We start from the raw sequence: 22,103 nt of genomic DNA, 5'->3' as shown, positions 1-22,103 counted from the left end.
AGATAACTACGTCAGATAACGAGTCAATAAGTCGTACTTTGTCACAGCTCATTATGAGGATAATGATTTTGCTCGGCTTGGTGTAAATCATCAAGTTAATTAATTATTGAACGGCGTTACCCAACTCAACACTGCACTACACATGCAAGTTCTAAACTGTTTGATGGCTTGGAAGTCCAGAAACCATTCAAGACCCAAATAGATTATTTGGGTTTAAAAATATTAGAATATAAATTAGCATTATTGGGAAAATCCCAAAGCAAACCTGGGCACATAGTTACCAAATATTCTTGAAATGAGCCATAAAAGGAGGTGTTACCTTTATGTAGCGCAGGATACCGTAGATGACGACCTCTTTCAACGTTGCAAGATTAAAAATCGCAAAGAGAAAATTATTTTTTTCCCCTCTTCCTTTTGCTCTGCCCAGGACAAACTCTGCCACCTGATTGGTTCGTACAAGGGGGTCACATGAGCGACCACAGGAACACGTGACGTTTCTCGGTATTATATGATGAAACGAAGGCGACTGGCGTCCTCAGTGAGCACAGTTTTTGTTGCTGCGGTGCGATAGCCTGTTTGCCAAACTGTTTGGTGTCAAGTGTAAATAGGCCGTATGATGAGGCATAATCTGGGTGACCATCACCCACTGCCCTGTCGGCTGCCCCCCTTCCCTCGGCTGCAACAAAAAGGGGGGCATGCCCAGTGATGCACACGGGCATTGCGGGGGTATGTCTGGGATGAGGTGGTCTGAATCAGAACTGTAGCCTCTGGGGTGCTTGTCTATAGCAAGGGAGGGTTGAGCATCCCAAAAATCTACCAAGATATCGTCTTTGTCATTCGTGAAGGCGATCAAGACAAAGTAACCAAGCTACTTGTGTCAAATATTTCCTTTTCTTTGATTTAAAATGTGCTAAGATATGGCGAAGGACAGCTGAGTAACTTTTTGTGGTTGGAGTACCTCAAAGTAGTCGGTCAGTCCAACCACACGAACACATTTAGCAATGTACAAAACCCCAACGGTGCACAAACACATCATCATGACATGCATATCCCCTCCAACCTCTCAGCTCCTCTGCTTTTTAATCTGCTTCTAGTGTGTGTTTGGTGTGTATTTATATGTGTGTGTGTGTATGTGCAGAATTACAGAGCTTTGGAGGCATCCCATCCAGATTTTCCAATCCAGCACAAATCCAGCCCTCATGTCAGATGGACAGTTGTGTGCAGAGCTTAATCTGACATTATTAGGGTTGGACGGCAGCAGCAGCAGCAGAACGTTTAAGGGAGATGTCAGGGGAAAGCAAACTGTGGTGTTGTAGGCTGGATTAAGGGCAACAATGCAGACAATGAAGAACGTATTTCACCTCATTGTTGATTGTTTTTCTTAAGCACAGATGCTCCTTATGCAAAATCCAATCCAAATCCCATATCAAGCAATTTAACCGCTCTGAAACGAGGCTCCGAATAAGCATGTGCTTTTATATTCATACCTATACAACAACAAAAATGATCACCATGCTTTTACCTACCCATCCGACTGTAAAATGGCCCATGGGATAAAATACAAATAGAGCATTAAATTTGCTCCACATTGAATCATAAAAGGAAGAGAGTGTGTGGTAAAGTGGAGCACCACGTCAGAGGAAATCTGCTTTATATTCAAACGACACTGTTGGCTCACCTTCAAAACCCAAATCAAGACGGGTGGCAGCACTGGATAAAAAAACTAGTTTACATAACATTCTTGTATAATTGAGTGAAGTCTAATCCTCGTTACTGCTAAATGCGCTCTGTTCTAAGTCCTTTGAGAAACGGCATTTAGTCAGTCACATATTGTTTGATGGAGCAGGTTTAATGAATTACAAGACCATGCTAATCAAAAATGAAAGAATAAAATCCTATATATTCTCTGCCCAATAAGCTGAGGGTATTCTTGATCTGAAGATCTCTAATTCAGGATAAATCTTTAAAATAAGTCCTGTTTGCTGTCAGGGATCAAACATTATCAATCAACGTAGTGCTTCTTCAGGTCAAAGGTCAAACTGCTTACCGGTCAAGATGTGGGGAAGCTCCTTACCAGGAGAGAAGAGGTGCAGTCTGGGAGTTTAGGACCAAGATGGCAGATTATGGGCACACTAAAGGGCTGGGGCCGCTCCCAGGGTCCTATAAGTTGACTAACCCCCCGCCCATGGCCTCCAGCAAGGTGATGAACCCTGCCTGATCCAGCACGAGTATAGACCCCCCCCATACTCTTATTACCACCCCATCCCTACCAGAGCTTGTCCTAATAGCCATCCATGTGTCCTATCAGGGTGCCAGGGTCCTAATGGAGGCGGAAGGGCGTGAAGGAGAGAGTGAGGGAGATCACAGTGGCAGTCAATCCAACTGATTGTTGATGGACCATGGCGACAAAAGGGGGCCAAGTTGACCCCGTTTGTACCCATGTAGAGTGAAAGTGTTGACGATTTCTGCGGTTTAGAACATCCTGGAACTTTATTTTAATATTTAGAGGTGTATCCTGTGGAGCAGCAGGGTCAGAACATTAGAAAACCTATTTGAAAGTCCAGTTCAATAAATCAAAAACTCCTATGAGTCCTTCAGAAGGCAGGCTGGTCCATGTGGATATGTATTTTAAAGTTGATCTGAAGAAGAAACCCTAGGAGTAATCTAGAAATATAAAGTCATAGAGGCAAAGTGGTGGCATCGTGTGTGTACAGCAGAGTGGACAGACCAGGAAAGTGATGGCTCGTATTGGCTTTGAGTTTTAACCGCCAGACTTTTCTTTGCAATCGATGTTGAAGTTCCATTAGTAACTAACAGCATGTCACCATTGACCACTTGTCTGAGAGCTGAACCCCAGCCAGCCAACACTGTGGATGTTTCTCATAAAGAACCTCCCTAACCTTCTCTTAAACTGGAAGATGTTAACTTGATTTTTGAAAACAACAGAAAATCAAAAAAAGGCCTCATGTTCAGGATCAAAGATGATCTGGATATTTTTAGTACTTTGGAGTATGAAAGGTATTTAACACACTAAAAGGAAACTGTACTAAAAAGAAACATGGAGGCTCTTTTGATCCCTTTTCCATTTGCCTAACAGACTTCTTTAATGCGGTTAGTTTATCCCCGATAGCCATAACACAGGCACTCTTGTGTCTCGGGAACAATAAACCTACCGCATGCATTCACCATGCTCTAAAAGCCTTCGTTCTTTAACTCAAAAGCTGCTCCACACAAAACAACTCCATGTTCCTAATGGAAAATATCGCCCGACCCCCTCCACTGATGTGGTCAATGCAGCCAGTAATGGAAACATATTGCCCCTTGGCAAAAACCGATGATGAATAGACCTGTGTTTGGGGAGGAACTTTGACTGTGTCTGACTCCTCTGGGCTCAAACACTGTGTTCCTGCTTTGTGCATGTACAAATAAACAAGATACTGTACCATGTAGATGCAATACATAATCTGCAACAACTTTTTCTTAGAGGGATTTAATTTATGAAGGGCGGCCAAAGAAAACTTGACAGACACAAGGGACAACTTCCGAGTCATGAAGATATTTTATTTATTTCCAACAACCATTGATTCAGTTTCCTCCCCTTAAATAACCCGACACATAAAGAAGTCATAGCAGAAAGTTTCAGGACTAAAGAAATCCTATGTTAAAGGAAAGTCTTCCTCTCTGCCTTGTTTCCCAAAAAATGGTCTCAAGCAGCAGAAGATAATCCTTGTGCTTTATTTTCAGTTTGCCAAATCCTCAGCCTTTTTGTCAAATCTAATCCTAATCTTTTCTCATCATCTAAGTGAATTGCTTTTGCTGAGAACATCTCTAACATTAGGCTATATATACAACCATCGAACCACATGTAAACGCTTTGTTGTGTCAGAATTATACCAATGAAAACATGACCTTCCATTTTTTATTGGCTGCTACTAAACAGCAGTTTCTTGAGCCTTCTGTCCGTACCTTTGACCTCCCTTCGAGCCATCTAAAGGGGGTCTTTGGTTTTTATCCTTTGTCTGTAGACAATGAATATCTCACATATTGAAATTAAATTAAATGTGCTTTTGCATTGATAGATAGCTGATGTAGCTTTGCATAGCTTTTATCCAAGGATAGCTAATCATTTTAGTCCATTTGACCAGCAGCCAGATGTCATGGCGTTGTGCCTTGGCTCCTACTAAACCTCATTCCATCTTCAAACTAATGAACCAGTGTTTTTGAGTTTTTCTGCACCCACTGTTCAGATATTGCACCATCCAGCTGGTGCACAGCTTGGGACATTAGAAAGGACTAACCCACAAAGACTTATAACTCATCTCTGCAGCTCTCTGGTGGCCCATTTAGTGTTTTTAAGCTTTGTTGTTTGGTTTACCAAAATCAAATGATCTCATCGTTGCTATGTTTCAGCCCTTTTACATTAAATGACACCATGAAGAGGCAGTTTTAGGTTTCAGATCAGTCATTGCTTGCAAATCTTACTAGACATTATTTGCATTTGCTGCTAAAGTTTATAATTAGTGCTGAGGAACTTTTATATCTTGTTAGCTTTATGTTTTGGTGTATTTTGTCTCTATGTACGCACACAGAGGTGATGATTCTTACTCAGGGTGCCTGCTTCAATCCGAGGATTACCTTGATGGTGATACAGGAGAGAACATCGGCATTGAGTCACAACAAATACAGTTTGACGGAAATCTATTTTAATCAACACAATGCATCGACACGTGTGCTCTCTGGAACAATCCTGATAGGATTTAGACTTGTGCCATGCAATGAGATCTGACATGTTAAGATGCCGGGCACATACAGCTATGAAATCAGATGAGGATGATGAGTAGGGCAACCATGTGCTGAACTATAGTGATATGAGCCAGGGGATTATGGGAACGGTTACTGCAGGGGAGGCGGAGCAAGAATACACATCTGGGATTGAGATGATTTACAACACAGAGCGCTGATGGATGGAAATCGATGCACAGATGGACGTATAGAAGACTAAATGGACAGACTCATGGTCTCCTAAGTAATTGTATTGATGAGTAAATGGAAGCTGGTGCATTGCAGAGGCAGAGAAAACCATTTTCTTCTTCTGTCCAAAGAGTGCGGTGATAGAAATTGGACCTGACCATGCCAGAGGCTGCAGACGAGAAACCCTCGCACACACACGGAGGAACATCGCTGAACCTAAGAAGGACAGTTTTTGATGTTAGCAAAGTTAGAGGGCCGTAACCCACAAACACTCAAGACAACCTCAGGGGCCTGAAGAGGAAGAGGGGTCGACTGAAACAGCCAGATTGCATTTATTTGAGATATAAAGAAAGCTGCATTCATACAGTAGATATACAGTTTACCACACATTAGTTACAGGTTTGAGTTAAAACCCTCCCATTACATCCTGAAATCTGCAGGATGTGAAAGATGAAAATACAATCATTTAATATAATAAAAGCTCAGCTAAGATAATTTCTTTGCTTCAGCTCTTTCAAATTAATTATGACAGGAAGTGTTCACGCACTGGGTTTCTTCATAATTAACTGTCCACCTTTCCAACATAAAGCAATCTTTTTTTTGGCTGCAGTTCCTGTTTTTTTCCGAGATGACAGATTAAGTGCTGATACAACTTGTACAACTCTGTGTCCTTGTTGCTAAGCAATCATATCTGCACTGTTGCTACGGACCAGCTGTCAATCAAACGATTCGAATGTGACGAGAAGTAGGTTTGTGTTTCATGCAGGATGGTAGTTCATGCTAGATAATCATACAGAGCACAAATAACAGTGATTATTCTGTCTGCCTTGAGTACCGTGTAATCTGTTCACACACACATAGTAAACACACACACACACACACACACACACACACTCTGCCTTGTAGCTGAAGCTGCCAGTGCGACAGAACCAGTTGCTTTGACAAAGGACACAAGTTCCCCTGGGTGTCAGTCGGACTGAAGCCTTGATGCCCTGAATATACTGGAAGTGTCGCTGTTTGCATATTGGTGTGTGTATCTGAGTGTCTGTACAGTGGAAGCTGAGCGCCTCTGTGGTCGTCCTGTTCTTGTGAGGACCAGATGTGATCTAAATCACATAAAAAGAGGTGAAGCTCTGGTTGTTTGGTGAATTTAGGGTTACGGTTTGCAATAAAATCATGTGTGTTCAAGTTCAGATCCTGGCAGATTGAAGGACTTTCTACCTCTTCTGGATCTGTGTGTCCTTGTGGTCATCTTGTGTCTCTTAATAGTTGTTGTGGTTGTTTTATTGCTCTTTATAGTTTGGCTCTTTGGGGTTTGTTTGCATCTGAAGAGCCATTTAACATTTATTTCTACCTGTATTGTGTCTCTCTCTGTTTCATTCCTTTTGATGAATGTTTCTTTCCTATTTGGAATGACTTTTTGCTTATTTTGTGTCTCCTAACAGTTATTTCTGTTGCAGTAGCACACATTTCAGTGCTGGTCCTTGGGGCCTAATTGGTTAGTCATACAGTGTGGGCGATGTGTGACATCTTATTCTCTGAATTTGCTGAAGTGTTTGTTCAAATGGTTGCTGCATTACTTCCCAGAATCACACCATGTTTTTGATTTTTTAAAATTGCTACCAGCTTGCATGACATAACACAAAATCCCTACACCAGTCCAAAAAACATCAAGTAACAAGAAACACGAGTGAGAGAAGAGCTGTCTGATCAGTCTGAGAGACACAAACTGCATCAGTGCAAGTCAGTTTATACGACAAGCTATGCATGTATTAAATTACAACACACTGATCCATGCATCAATAAAGAAGCTGCACATTTAAAGTTCTTCACAAAGTCTGGCTCAGATTTTCAGCTTCTTCCTCTCAGATTATGTAAAAGCCTCTGCAGAATGGACGTCGCCACACAGTGGATTTGCAGCTCAACAAGCCTGACTTTCCTCGTGGCTGCTGTGCCATATGTGGAGCTGCTTGTTAGCTCATGCATGGCTAGCTTCCATCATTAGATGTTTTAAATTCTCTGCTAATTAGGTCTTGTAATTTCAAACCATTCTCTCCTCCCGTGAGTAAAAGCAGTTTTCTGAGCCATGCAAACGTGTGAACTGCAAGAAAAATCAAAAACAAGAGGTATAATTCAGACAGTACAAAGCAAGGGGGTCATGCAAAACATGAATATCTGACTCCAGCAAGGAGTGTTTGTGATTTTTAATTCTCTTCATCCTTTCTATTATGTGTCTTAATTTGCATTCACATATTTAAGGCTGAACTGAAAGGTAGCAGGATCCACTCAGCTGTGACAAATTCCAATGAACCCTGCAGCTCTGTGCTTTTTTTAAACACAGATTTTTATTCATTTGATTTTAAAAGAAGAGTTTGGGCACGGCTCATCAAGCGTGTTAAGTAAACATGTTGCAGTGAATATTTTAAGATAATGCAGCTCTTAATAAATTGTATAAGCCAGATGATCTTTTGAACTCATGCTCCTCAGAGGATGAATCTGCAGACTCTGCAGGTTGACATTAGCTCTGTGTATATGTCCCTAAACCTGTTTGATACATTTCCAGGAAAAGTCGTGCAGACATTCGTGGTCTCCAGAGGATTATTCTGACTTAAGTGGCAATCTCTTTACTTTGCTTCAACTTTTCATGTATGATCTGGAACCTCCCCCTGATGCTCTCCCTTAAGATTTAGACCTACTATGCTCATCTAAGACAGCAAACATTAAACCTTGATGAATAAGCATGTTATGATTTTCATTGTGAACGTGCAACAAATCAAAATAAACAGTAAACCCTGTGTTATAAAACGTCTGGGGTTTGCCATCCGACAGGATATTGCAAACAGTAAATTTCTCCCCATGAATCACCACCAGTTAGTGCCATCAGTTGCTACTTTGGTGCATTTTGTAAATACTGCATCTCACTCCTTGCTTGTTGCTGTGATGGTTCAGGCGTCAAATATATTAAATATTCTGACTCCAGCTGCATCCAGTTACCGCCCCTGAAGCTGCGCTCTTGATTGCTCATGTTTTACAGCCTAACAAGGTTAAACAAAAGCACAGACAAGTCATACTGTATCTCTGCATGTGTGGTGATGTGCTTTGGCCTCGTTTCACTGGGCTTGCACTGGGTGTGTGCGTGAGTGGTGTGTGGTTGTGTGTGTGTGTGTGTGTGTGGGCTCTGCTGGAGGAAGACGTGATCTGAAGTTGGTTGACTCATAATCTTGGCATCTTTGCCAAAGGACAAATAACATTCAGCAGGCTGCTAGCTCCCCCTGGTGGAGAGATCTGGTACACAGAATTAATCAGGATTCATCCTCATTGTCAGGTATACAGCTTTTATTAATTAGCACCATGAATTAAATCACACTTGTGGATAATAAACATGCAAATGATCTGATGGAGCCTTAAAATATTTTATGATCGTAGCAATTATCAAATAATTTCTCCATCTGCAAAGATAAACTCAGCATTAATCAAGAACATTATAAAACTCTTTATGAAAAATGTCCTGATAATCATCTTTAATCCAGCTTCATAAATCTATCTGACAACCTAAGCTTTATTTTAAAGCCTGACACCAAATGAAAGCCAGAAAAAGTGTAAACAGGCAAATGGAAAGGATCAAATAATCAGCATGAAATACATCAAGTCTCTGTTTTGATTTATCCTGTTTTGTTTTTTATTCCAGGCATATTCTCTATTAATCCTTCCACTCTGCTCCTTGACTTCAGGGCTTTTGTTTCTGCTTGTTTCTTGCAGCATTGTTCAGCAGAATCACATTAGCATACTGACACAAACAACACGGGAGTGACTTTTGCCAACAAGCCCTTCAGGGAGCAGACAGAGAGGGAGGACAGCTCATCAGGCTGTGCAGCAAAGTGGAACTCTAACAACAAAGAAACTCCAGCTGCATTAAACAGACAAGTTTCAGAGTTAGTGATTGATGACCGGGGGAAACCAAAGCTGGAAATCCATCCAGGTTCCAACGTTAACCTCATTACAAAAGAAAAGAAACAAGATTAACCAGTGGAACTAAATGTAAGGTTTATCAGGGAGCAGTGTGTGGGATATAGCGACGTCTAGTGGTGAGATGATAGGTTGCAGCATAGTGATACCAGCTCCCCTTCTCACTCAAAGAGCCTCTTAATTAAAAAAGAACTAAATCTAAGCATGCATGCCTCTTTAATGACAGTATCTGTATTATGTGATGCAGCATTTTTCTTGCTTCATCAAAAGTTTCTTGTGAGCTCTTATTCTGCAAAATGTAAGTTAAATGTAGCTCAATTTTAAAAGCTCAAGATTAATTAATTCCTGCTTTTGTTTGTTTCTCAGTTTGTTGTCCAGTCTGAAACCTTTAAACTTCCTTTTCTGTTCTCTGCTCTCTGCTTCTGTGCAGCGCTGAAGTCTTTTCTGCTGTCACAGGATGATTCAGATCTTGCAGGGGGGGTTCCCACACCAGATGGGGTATTTCGACCCTCCAGCATTTTCTCCATCTTCCTGCTTTTGTTTTTCCTCCCTGCTGCAGCAAACAATCGCCACAGGGAGGCGTGCAGGAGGCGTCCTGAGCAGATATCACGAGGAGGTCTCACATCAACAAGAGAAAATACTGAAAAGGTTCTTCTATTCTTCTGATATTTGACCCCGAAGACTTTCAAGCTTCTCCACATCCTTCTGTTTCGGTGAATTATTGCAGAAATCACACAGGTACAGTTCGTCATTTCCATTTTAAGTAATTTTGTGTTTAGGTTGCTGCTGGAGTATTCTTGTGTTTATTGTCTTGTTGTCTTTTTTGACACAAATCAGCAGCAAAAAGACACTTATTGAAAAGTTATGCCAAAGTGATCAAGTGTGGTGAAGTATACACTTTTCTAAGACCAGAAACATGGAGACTTGCTCTCACAAACAGATGGAGTGTTACACACTGATTCATCTGTTTTTTTATGAATATTGTGTTGACAAAATTATGCAAAAGCTTCTTGATTTTGAGTGTTGTTGGTTGATAGCGAAGCTGCACACAGCTGCAATCAATTAAAACAAATGAAGGCGAGGGGAGCACAGCTGTAGGAGAATAATAGAAAATAAAACACATTAATGTCCCAGATTTACAAAGCTTGCATGCAGCCTCACAGTTTTGCTGTACTCCTGCAGAATCTGCTGCACTTCTTCCAAGGTCTTACTCTGACATTCCCTCTTTGCAGTTTCACAAAAAAACCTCTTTAGCTTCTTATGGAAAGTCTTCTTCCTAGATCACCCTTTTCTGAAGGTTGTTGAACATTTCCACTTGATCCCAGAAAATCCCGAATGAAAACCCCACGCTGCCTCTGATCCTGAATCAATGTGCGATGTCACAGAAGTCAAACAGTACAGTGTGACTTTGCAGAGGGGGATAAAAAAAAAAAAGGGGTGAAATGATCCTGTGGCTAAAGATTAATGACGTGTGAAATCTGTCACTGCTGCCCCTGCAGGTCTTAAACCAGCGCTGTACTGAAGATCTATTTTGTTTTGACATCATATCTGGGAGCAATGCCAGTAAACACCACACTGAAGGCTTTTCAGGGGTCTATTGTTTATGGAAGTAGTTTTAGGAGCAAGGTCGATCTGCTCTATCCTGTGTTTTATGGACGTATGCTGATCATAACGTTCATTAAATAAATGTAACAAGTAGAACATAACTTTCTTTCTTTTGCTAGATGCCGAAAACCAGTAACCTGGTTAGGTTTCATTAGCTTCTCTGACTGTAACAGAGATGTTATGTTGATTTATGACTGCATTAAAAAGGCATCATCGGTTAGTTTACTGTCCTTCCTGTCAGTAATAAATGTGATAGTTTGAAACTCTTCAGATTGTTCAGTGGAGCCCCTCTGGTGACATTTGATAATAAAAGAACAACTCAAAAGATTAGTAATTTGCAGCCACAAAAATAGTAAAGCATGACCACGACATGAGTAAGTGGTGCCCAGGAGGTAAGTTGTGGTCTTGAAATGGGATTTGGTGGCCTGAGGATAATTGTTGTGGTTAATAAATAGTGTCACGAGACAGAAATGTGGCTTCAGAGTATTCAAGCTGTTGCTTCATAAACTCCGGTGCCCACACTTTGTTTCTTTTCCTATTAAATGTCACCAGAGGGCTTCTGTAAGACTCAGATAGATAAACCAAGCCTCTGAGCATTATCTTGTATTATCTGTGATTGTTTACTGTAGTGATATTTTAATATTTTGCAGCTGAAGGAAACATCTGAGCACAAAGTAAGTTTATTTACTCATGCTGTATCTGGCAAACTTCTGCTGTACTTATCAATTATTGTGTATGAAAGGCTTTTACTCATGATTGATTTCTCAGTGTGTTTGTAGTATAAATACTGAAGGCTGTTGTGTCACTTTATTATGTGTTATAGGATTATTTTAATCCAATACTGCAGTCTGTGTAATCTGATTACATTATCAACAGTTATCACTGACAGCCTGCAGGTGATTGAGGGTGATGACATGCGCACCCCTTCCTCTCCCTCCCTCCTCTTCCTCCTCCTCCTCCTCCTCCTCCTCCTCCTCCTCGCTCGGTGTAGTGGGAGCATTTTAACGTCAGTCTCGTGCGTGCCTCGTGCTGTGTTTATGCGTGTGGTGTGTGTGTGTGTGTGTGTGTGTGTGTGTGTGGTTAGGTGGAGGAGTTCCCATGAATCTCCTGCAGACAGACATTTTCTGAGGCAGCTTGCTTGGTATAATCTGTCAGATTAAAGCAGCTGGAGAGAATCGTGCAGCTCGCAAAGAGACAACAGGGTGCTGGACGTGCATGAGAGCTGTCTGTGGTGCTGAAACCTCCCCCGACCTTTTCCAGCTGCTAAAAGGAGAATTTCTGCGTCTCAAAGAGGAGATTTGACGCAAATCAAACCCACCAGACGCACACGGAGCCGAGGACAACCTGTTAGCTTCTCCCGGATTAATCTGCCTCTGCTGCATGCGCGTCTCTGCTGACACCCAGGAGGAGGAGGAGAAGACATTCAGAGTATTTGACTCCTAATCTGCATACCTACTGACCCAGTTTGTGCAAGTTGGGGATCAAACCCGCGACGGTGGTGGAGATGGACCTGATGAGGAGACAGTTGTGACCCTGCGTGTGAGGGAAACTTCTGGTTAAAAAAAAAAGCAGGAGAGTTACAGGGAGGAGGAAGAGAAGAAGGAGTGATGAAGAGGCAGAGGTGTGCGGAGGCAGAGAAGGTTATGACCGCGTCTCTTCACCTGGACGTGGGGCTGATGCTGCTGCTGATGGCCTGCTGGCAGGCACCGGAGCTGGTCGGAGCAAGTGAGTACAATACCTCTTTGACTCCCTGGGGGTCTATTGTTATTATAAATGAGATTCTAATGCATTTAAATGAAGTTTAAAATCACTTCTTAATGTCAAAACTGTTGGTATGATTCAGAAAGAGCTGAGATTTCATTTAGAGTAACTAAACTAAAAGAATGAAGCATGAGCCCCTAATTAAAAATGACATTTCAAAACCACATCATTTGTAACAGACTTGCAAACTAAACAATTATAGACCAAATAAAACCTGTCACTGTCTTAAACCCAAATAAATAAATGCACAAACCAATTCATGATGCAGTATTATCATAAATATCATCCTAAATACTCAAAAATGAGCAGCTAAGGTCATGCAGAGGTAGGTATGTTGATATTGTGTGTTCTTTAAGCCTTTGGTGCAGCTCCACCTCGGCTCAGCATCCTCGTACTTGTCAAAGTTAGTCTAATTTTTCTAATCTAAGCCTCATTCAGTCGTTCCAATTCAAGTTTCCTCAAGCAATGAAACCTTCTGTCCTTAAATGTCCGATATGTTTGAAATATATCTCTATACAAAGCCATAGAAAAGAAGAAATGACAAGAATGATGCTGCATTTTGTGCAAAGAGGGCGAAATGATGATTATCTTTGATGATATAATGCCACAGTCTTCCATTTGTCCAGTCTTTGTTTTATTGATTCATGCACCTCCTTGTCTGCTTGTGCCTCAGTCACTTCCAACTCCCACTGTGCAGCCACATAGCTTTATGTTGGATACTAGTAGAGACCAAATAAATCAGGATATCTATTCAGGAATATACGTCAAAACTGACGAAGAACTTCCAAGAAAAGCCATAAAAATGTCGAAAGGCTTTGATTTAAGAGATGATCACTTGACAGTTTGGAAACAGGTCATATTGAGGGTAAGAGAGGAGCTCTGATTATCCAAATCTAGATGTTCAGAGGCTGAAAACCCCTGAAAATGTCATTGAATTTATGCTCCATATTGCGATATGATGGCATATAATGGAGAGCTTCTTGTTCCTGACAGCAGCACAGCTTTCCACGAACACGCTGCTGCGTCTGTCTGACTCGGGGTGAGTGTTGAGGGTTGCTGCATCGTGTTTACTCCTCATAATTCAGCCGGACAAACAGCTGTTGTAAACCTGTCAAAAGCTTAATTTAATGTTTATCCTGGGATTGGAATTTCCCACCGACCTCTCCCCCTCTCTCAGGTCTCTTTAATGAGCTGCAGCAGGCACTTAAATTACCCCTCCACCGCTCATATTCCTGCTGTCTTTATCTTTCTCCATTGTTAAAATCTAAGCTACGTATCTGCAAATGAAACCAAATCAACGCTGTCCTCTTTGGCTCATCACCAACAGGCGGCTAATCTGCGTTTACGAGCCTCTCTATTGATTCATCCCATGAATGTGCCTCTTATTTTTCCCCCACTTCGGCCTTCACCTTCCCCGCTTGAGGGCTCGTATCTGCCAGGCTGCATCCTGCTGCTCTCTGCCTCAGGGTGAAACAAGGAATCTCATTCATGGAAAAAACAGCCGGATCAGTGTCCGAACCGAAGATAGATCACTGGAAAATGTTTCTAAAGGCAAGACAAAACACATCTTAGCACAGATTATTTTACTTTTCATCCATATCTGACTTCAGGAGATCTTTTTTCAGGCGAACACAGTAAAAACTTGGAGCTATATTTGACCTTGCCAAGAAGAAACTGTTTTTTTCTGCTGACATCACTGCAGGGAAAATTGAAACTTCCTCAAATCCTATATCAAGAGGAACTTTAGGCAGCTGCAGCAGAAGGCTTTGGAAACTTGAACCCTTGAAGCTGATTTTCAGTTTTGTTGTTGCTTTTTTAAACAAATCCTGGAGGTACATCTCTTGGCTTTTAAATCATTCATACCATTCGATTTGAGAACAGTTTAGAGATATTGATCTACTACAGAAAAAAACAGAGTCGTCTTGCACCTACTGTAAGTCTTTCCACTTCTTATGAACTTGTTTTGATGGCAGGTCTCAGGAAACAGCAGATGCATCAATATTTTCAGTGCAAGCCTGCAGCTCTGCAACATTTTGACATTTGTCATTGTCGCTCATTTGCAAGGATACTCGTCTGTCTTGTGTGCATGACTGTAACTTTGTCTTGTATCCTCAGTTATTAGCCCAGAAGTAAGAAACAAACAGGGTAACATTGTTTTCCCTCATGTGCAGCTACCTGTTGATCAGAGTGCTGGAGTCTGAGGACGCAGCATGACATTGCAGTTAGGTCAAATGCTCTGGGAATATTTAACTAAGTTAAACAAGCATTGAGAATATTCATGATGTGTATTTGTTTGCAGAATCAGAAATGAATCCTCATATTTAAGAGGATAGAATTTGTCAGATTTGTAATCCAACTCCAGGTTTTGTTAAACCTCTTTGTTCCCAGGTGGAAATTTGGCAGGCGGTTTATTTTCCAACCTAAAAACCTAAAAGTGTTTTTGGAAAGGGTTTCAAAGCAGGAAGCCGAGGCTTAGCAGCTCATCGGGGATGTTAAAGATGCACCGACTGCGACTCTCGGAGGTCTTTATTAAGAGAGAGCAGGTCAACATGCTTCTTATTCATGCAGGAACATTCTTCTACTGGTTCACATCACCGCTCCGCTCAGTGTTGATTATTTATTCTCTCTGTTCACTCTCACAGACCGCCTGAAGATTTCGATGAGCCCTGCGTCTCTGTTGTCTTTCACTTTATTCTCCCGGCATTGTTTCAGTCTTCAGCATCACTGCTCTGCTGCTGCTGCACAGAAACTCACTGAGCTCTCTCTTGCAGTTTCTTGTGGGACGTGACTTTATTTGTCCGTTCGAGCGCAAATTTAAATTCTCCTCTAATTGCTGACATTTGGGTGCAGTTCAAAAGTGTTTTTTGCATAATATAGTCATTAATCAGAATGATAAGCAACTTTCACATGACCCACAGGAAGTTAATCATTTAAAAACTAACTGTTATGTCATGTTAACTCATGTTTCAAACTCATGGAATGATTACTGTGTGGGCCTTACAGGGGATAAGTGCCTGTGGCTGAAAAGGGCCTTCATCCTGAGTCTCTGTTTGTCAATATTTCTTCTTGTAAAATCAATCAAAGCACCAAAAGACTCAAAACATCCCCAAACAGATTCACAGTTAACACAACAAATGTGTTGAAATGTCAACAAAATGACCAGGATTCATAAAATAGCAACAAACACACACATTTAAGTCAAAGCAACTTCAGGAGGAGACAAAAAAGCAACAAAGTCTAAAGAAATACTTCCAATAGATGATGCATAATGACGACAGAGAGTTGCAAAGTTACTTCATAACTGTAAGGATACACAACAGATCAAAATCGTGCAGAGAGACACAGTGAGACACAAAATGACAACAAAGACATAAAGAGTCTTCAAGGAGAGCCAAAGTGACCGCAGCAGAGACAGAACACCCACAGAGATCCAAATAATCCGTCTGAAAAAGTGCAACCATCTGTATGATTCAGTGTGTTCTTGTCCTTATGTAAGAGGTTGACTTAATCTTAATCAGCATTCACAGGTTGTAACTGTATCTCCAGCACACACACTCACTCACACACACACACACACACACACACTCAGAGTCTCAGTGAGTGGTGTGGAGCCATTAGCCAGATTATTCTGTCTGAGTGTATCAGCAGACTGTTTCTCCACAGTGATTTATGAGTTACTGTCCGCTCCGGGTCGTACGTCACTGAATACTCCACTCTGTGAGAAACGATGTAAACACTCTGTCACGAGGCCTGTTGTTGCTGTCGTTGTTGTTCACACACTCATTGTTGTGTTGTGAGGGGCTGCAGGTTGGATTTGATAAGGAGGGTACATGTGGTGGAAGCTTTTGTCCGCCTCTTTGTGCAGGAACTGAAGGGGGTATTGTGTGGAAAGATCAAACTGTGAGGTGTGTTTTTGGAGATGTCTGTGGGCCAGTTAAAGGGAGACGAATGAGGGAAGTCTTCAGTAAACACACCACCCCGGGTGCCACCTCAAAATCCTATCCTGTGATTGGCTGTTGGCTTTGTCAGAGGAATACAGTGATCCAGACTGATAGGTGGTCGCTGAAAGATCTGTTGTGATGGAGAATTGTTGTTTGATGTGAAAGAAAACCGATACTCCATTGATATTTATATGCATTTGTTCCATGTGGTCATCCATTGGCTGTTCTAGTATGTTTTTAGGGCACTTCTTTGCATAATTTCCATCAGTGTTGTGTGATGAAGAAGGTTAACAGCAAGGTGAGATCTATATTTGTAACATTTTGTCTGTAGAGATAGAATTATCAGTTGAAGCTCATTTAGGATGGGAGACTTTAGGCATGCTTAATGTGGCTTCATCAAGGGCAAACAGACCTGAGGAAGGAGCTGAACGCTTCCTGAAATGTTAAAAAAATTATGAACGGCCATGAAAAATTAATCTGAACAAACCAGCTGAAATCATGAAGGACAAAACAAGGGCACATGAGAGTGGTGTGTGCTCTTATGTTCACCTGAGCTGCTATATTTCATCATTTAATCAATATCTACATCCTCCTCCTCCTCCTCCTCCTCCTCCTCCTCCTGGGTCTTTCTGTTTCTTTCTGTTTCTTTCCAACATTGATCTTTTTTTGCCCCTCCTGCTTCATCCATCTGTCTCACTTTGCCCTTCGTCTCATCTTCTCTCCTCCCTCCAAACCACAAGATTGAAAATTCACTCTCCCATCCCGTGATTCCTGCCCGAGATAATTGCTCTCTCTTCATCTTTTTTTATTTTTTCCTCTGACTCATTCATTCCCTGTCCTGTCATATTCTTGTCCTCCTCTTCATCTTCGACTCTCTCCTGACTCCTCTCTCAGTGTGTATAATGTAATCGCAGGGGTCTGCTCGGCGTGTGTGCTCTGCGTGTGTGCTCTGCGTGTGTGCTCTGCGTGTGTGCTCTGGCAGATGAAAGTGGTTTGGGATGTAGCAGCCGTGACGTGATGTGAGTTCGAGGTGGAGAAGTTGCTGTCATTTGTGGTGATCGGTGCACATGTTCTCAGTGTGGTTTTCTCTCTGAGGAGTGTGTGTGTGTGTAGGTGGAGGCTGAGATTTTTCTGCTTGTCTGTGATATATGTACATATGTTTGTATTTCTGAATGTCTGTTCTCCTGAATCCTCCAGAAACATCCCCTTCAAATTCATAATTAGATGCCTGAGCTCCTAAAGTATGTGGACATGAATGTGCAGATGATAGGTAAGCGTTTCTGGCTTTTGCAGCAGTTATTATAAGACCATTCACTGTTACATTTGGACCATTCTGTGACCACCTATACTGTCCAACCTCGGCCCTTTGTTGCATGTGATTCCCCACTCTCTCCTCCTGATGTTCCCTGACTCTCCTCTGCAGAAACAATCAACAGGTATTTATGTTCCAAATCCCTGCAGCTAGTCTTCACAGTCTGGTGTAAAGTCCTCTGTCGCAGCTTATTCTGAACAAGGAGTCAAAATAAGGTGTTTAATAATCTCCTGTGGTCGTAATATTTTGCTTTCTACATACCTTTGCCTCCAAAGTGCTGATTATAATCTGCTAAAGTGACTCAGAAATGTAAAATATGCAGCTGTTAACACCAGAGTCTGAGTCATTTCCTCACAATCAGAGATCCAGAGCATGGTTCTGCAGTGGCTGTTTATCACGGACATTTAATAATTATACAGCGAGGGGTTTTAGTCACAGAACAGACGCAGCAGCCAGTTCCTACGCCCACAGAGTCAGGAAATAGACCAGCATGCACTGCAGCCACACATGCTGCTTTTTTCTCAACTGAAAAAAACTCCCACTTTCTCTGCTCCTCACTGCTTTCATTCAGCCCTCCCACTCGTGCTGAGTGCAACAGGTTCATACGCCTTCGCTATCAGAGGGCATGCTGGGAAATGTAGGGTGACAAACTGAAGCAGACAGGGCACATTGAAGACCAGCTGGACTCTGTTACAGATCACATTGTGGAAGGAATAAAGAGGAGCTTTCCTGAAAAGGGACTGAGACAGTTTTTGGCAGGCGGGCCTCAGGTTTGCACATCGTTAGCCTCAGACAGCGTTTGACATTCATGGTGGTGCTCCACGGAGCTCCACTGGATGCTTTCACTTTGAAATCACACTGAATTTGTGTTTTTTTGGCCCGTTTGGAGAGTTAGTGTCAGTGATGCCGCCTCCAACCCCTGGAAATGAGCCGTGTTCTTAGTGTTCTCAGCACAGAGGAGGTTTTGCTGCTGTCAGTTTGGTTTGAGTTTAAAAAAGGCGGCAGTCAGATTCAAGAATACTGCATGGACAAAAAACAAACCTAAGCAGCTGTGGGAGTAATTCAGATGGAGACTAAAGGATTAAATGTAAAGAACTGGTACAAAGTCTCTCACATCCTTACACTCATTCAAGGACATGTTCACCTGCGTCCTCTGACATCTGTCACTGTAACAAGATAATCTGTGTTATTCCTTTTACCTGACAGAGATCATAATGATGAGGCCGATCAGAAAGTCTAAGCCAATTTCTTCCTTCTTGCACACCTTTATTCTTTTTCTTTGTCCTGTCTTTTTTCTTGTGTTTTGTTTTTCTGTTTCTTTTACTGCCTTTTGCCGGTGACAGTTTATGACTTCCTTCTCTTCTCCTCCAGTTTTATGTCTTTTCTCTGTGGCTGTATTTTTGTTTATCTTTCTGCCTCTTCTCTCCCTCTGATTTATTTTTCTCTCTTCTCTCTGTTCTTGCTTCATGTCTTTCTTTTGTTAAGTTTATCCTCTTAAACCTCTTTATGTCCTCTTCACATTTTATCCTCTTGTTTTTTCCCTTCTTGTCTTCCTCCCTCCTTGTTTTATGTTTCTCTTTAATCATGTTTCACTTCTTCTCTTCTTCCTTTTATAATTTTTTTTTCAGGAAATCAAAAGAAACATTCCTCTCATTTCTTCACCTCCTTATTTCCTCCCTCTCTCTCCAGAGGTCTCATCCTTTTACTGGTGATTTAGCAGCTTAAAAAAATCTCTCTCTTAGCAGATACTTCCCATTAGTTTCAATCTTCCTCCAGAGATTCATTAACACCAGCTTTAATATATATGTGTGTGTGAGGGTGTGTGTGAGTGTCATCTGTGCACATGACCATATACTTACAGTGGAGCCGTTTAGCTGACACCTCGGTCCAGTGATTCACAGCAAGCGGGGTGGAGGTGAAAATGGTCCTCACCAGCGTCCTGCTGAAGTAGAGTGAGGACAGACGTCTGATGAAACAGACCAAACATATGATGGAGTGTGATTGTGTGTGTGTGTTTGTGTGTTCAGGGCGTTTAGATAGCAAGCAGGACACTCAGAGGACACACAGATTGCTTTATTAGCTTCTTGACATGCTAAATGTTGTACTCTTTGTTTTTGACAAACATTAAATATGTGTGTGTGTTTGTGTGTGTGTCCACAGCTGTGCCGGCGGCCCCGGTGAACGTGTCGGTGACCCAGCTGAGGGCACACTCTGCCATGGTGACCTGGAACGTCCCTCAGGGTGACACTGTCATCGGATACGCCATCTCACAGCAGGTACAGTAATATAGTCTGTGTTTTATCTGTGTGTGTGTGCGTGTGTGTGTTTTTATGCCTGGAGCTTCAGATTGAGCTCTCTTAATTGGTTTAATCCTCAAAAAGCTTGAAAATAATTTGTCAGACTGCTCATTAAATGGAGTCAATCCGTCACACGTCAAATTTCGCCTGATCTGAACCTCTCTTTGTCTGCGCGCTCGTTTGGTTGAAGGCCAATTAATTTTTCAGGGATACAAATTGAAGGGATATAAATTATGAAGCCTCTGCCCAGAAAACTTGGATCACTGCCACGCTTGGGGCTAAAAAACATCCCCCCCCTGAAGTTGAATTATGTATTTCTTGTGATTGTTTTTATCTCCTGGGGTGTGGACTCTTTGCTGTTACTTAGTCTCCCGGTGTCCACGGGGGATTTTCTAAAGCGCTGCGTCATTCAGGAGGACAGGGCTTGAGGGGTGTCTCCTCTAAAAGTTTGGCCGTGTCAGGGGAGTTTCTCACAGACGTTAAACTTGTTGAAAAGCTTGTTAGGGTCACGACATAACTACTCTTTATGTCCTTGTTAGAAAAGTTTCCAGCCTTGAGAGGACCGGGGACTCTTAAGTCTCCAATTAGCAAGAAAAATAAGACAATTATTGTTAAAGGAAACTGTGTTTAGAAAATGAGAGGAAACACAGGGTGGTAAATCTCTGGTGCTGTCCGTGGTTCTGAAGGAGCAGCTGTTTGTTTTAGTGTGTGTCTCTCTCAGTGCTGTCATCCTTTCACTTTTGATTTGACGCTGTGATGTACTCTTAACTTTTTCCTCTAAATAATCCACGCTGAAGCCTCTTCTTCTGTTTCATTTCTCCAAGTTTGTATCTGTATCAGTACCAAGCTGTAAATGTGTTGAATTAGGCTGTAAAGCTGCACTTCCTTGATTTTTGGGGCCAACCAGGAACTGCAGCTTTATGCACATCAGCATAAAGCTCTTTTATTTATGACTTTAAGCTTATTTTACACAAATGTAGTTTCAACCACTTTTCTATCACTTTCAGCAAACATACCTATCTCTAACTTTAGCTCAGACCTCTTCCCTTATTTTGTTTTTCACACACTCAAAGTCACAGCTCAGTTGACTCTCTCTTTGAGTATTTAGTCACAAAACTACAACACAATCTTTCCAAATACCCTCTCAGCACCTTCATAAGAGTCCCCAGGAGGTTACAAGGACCCCGGGTTGTAAACCACCAGACATCTCTAATTTAATTCTGCTAATAAATCACCTCATTATGTTCGTCTCACGTCTCCTGTAACACCGCCTGCTCACTCAGCTTGGTTCATCCTAATCAGTTTTTACCTCCCACTGTTCTGGCATAAAGCAGAATCAGACATCAGACGAGCTCCGAGTGGGAGTCGTCTCCATTAGTGGAAATTATTTGGCTGGGTCTCGTCTCACAGGAGAGACATCCTCGGCGGCGGAGCTGCCAAACGACTCTGTTTTTCATTTATTTATCTTTTTAAAGTCGCCTCTCGTCTGACTTATAATCCATCAACCTCTTGGCATTTTAACGGAAAAACAGAGGATGGAGTGTAAAACATCTCCTGTCATAACCTCATGTAGAGAAAAGTAGTATGGGAGAGGTGCAGGTAGAGGCAGCAGGCATCTGCAGGCGACTTTGTTTACGGGGATCCTATTTTCTGTTTATTAGTCATCAAAAGATGCAAAAAGGCAGTTATATAAAGAGTGCAGAAATCTGTCAATCAAGCAAACATCCAGGATTTTTCTTGGAAGAAAATCTAAGGCCCAAAAAAGAAGCCAAAATGACCATTTTTAGGCTCGATTTGGACGCACAAACTGGCTTCTGCAGGAGATTACTTCATGTGCATTATCTTTTCGTGACAAGCTGAGTCTCTGTTTTTTTGTGAAGGAGAAGCGGGACGAGTGAATCGCACAAAGACCTCCTTCACTCATCTGAAGTTGTTCCAAATCCCACCGCGGCAAGATCTCCTCCGCCTGCTGAGATTCACACATTACGCAACACAGCTTTCAATCACACACATGAGGGAGGTAACCTAGTGTGAGATTTTATTTTAGAATCGCACAAACTCTTAATAAACCCTACTCTGCTTCTTAAACCCCACACAGAAGGTAAAGTGATGATTGACGTGCACATGTGGGCGGACGTTAATCAAATGACTCCGCACTGCTCCTGCAGATAATCTGTAGGCGTCTCTTCATGTTTCTTTAACCTGCAAACAGAACAAAACCGAGCAGATTGTTTATTCGATGCACTTTTC

The 22,103-nt window shown here is 41.9% G+C and overlaps 1 protein-coding gene across 8 annotated transcripts in view; it reads left to right on the top strand.

Annotated features, from left to right (window-relative positions):
• LOC117808181 (fibronectin type III domain-containing protein 4-like) overlaps positions 1 to 22,103 on the top strand; it is a 67,825-nt gene that overhangs the window by 32,604 nt on the left and 13,118 nt on the right. For 3 of the 8 annotated variants that reach the window (XM_034677744.1, XM_034677741.1, XM_034677748.1), the window contains 3 exons: positions 9,497 to 9,675; positions 11,627 to 12,267; positions 19,717 to 19,832. In XM_034677744.1, the coding sequence (XP_034533635.1) occupies positions 12,150 to 12,267; positions 19,717 to 19,832 (234 nt within the window). In that variant the 5' untranslated portion in view covers positions 9,497 to 9,675; positions 11,627 to 12,149. Of the gene's footprint in view, positions 1 to 8,730; positions 9,010 to 9,496; positions 9,676 to 11,192; positions 11,217 to 11,626; positions 12,268 to 17,441; positions 17,515 to 19,716; positions 19,833 to 22,103 lie in introns of those variants that run through there. The other 5 variants (XM_034677743.1, XM_034677742.1, XM_034677747.1 and 2 more) reach the window with 5 other exon arrangements.

This window comes from Notolabrus celidotus, chromosome 24 (genome assembly GCF_009762535.1).
Source record: "Notolabrus celidotus isolate fNotCel1 chromosome 24, fNotCel1.pri, whole genome shotgun sequence".
NCBI lineage: Eukaryota > Metazoa > Chordata > Actinopteri > Labriformes > Labridae > Notolabrus > Notolabrus celidotus.
The sequence above is the reverse complement of the archived record's forward strand: the minus strand, read 5'-3'. Positions and strand labels throughout refer to the sequence as shown.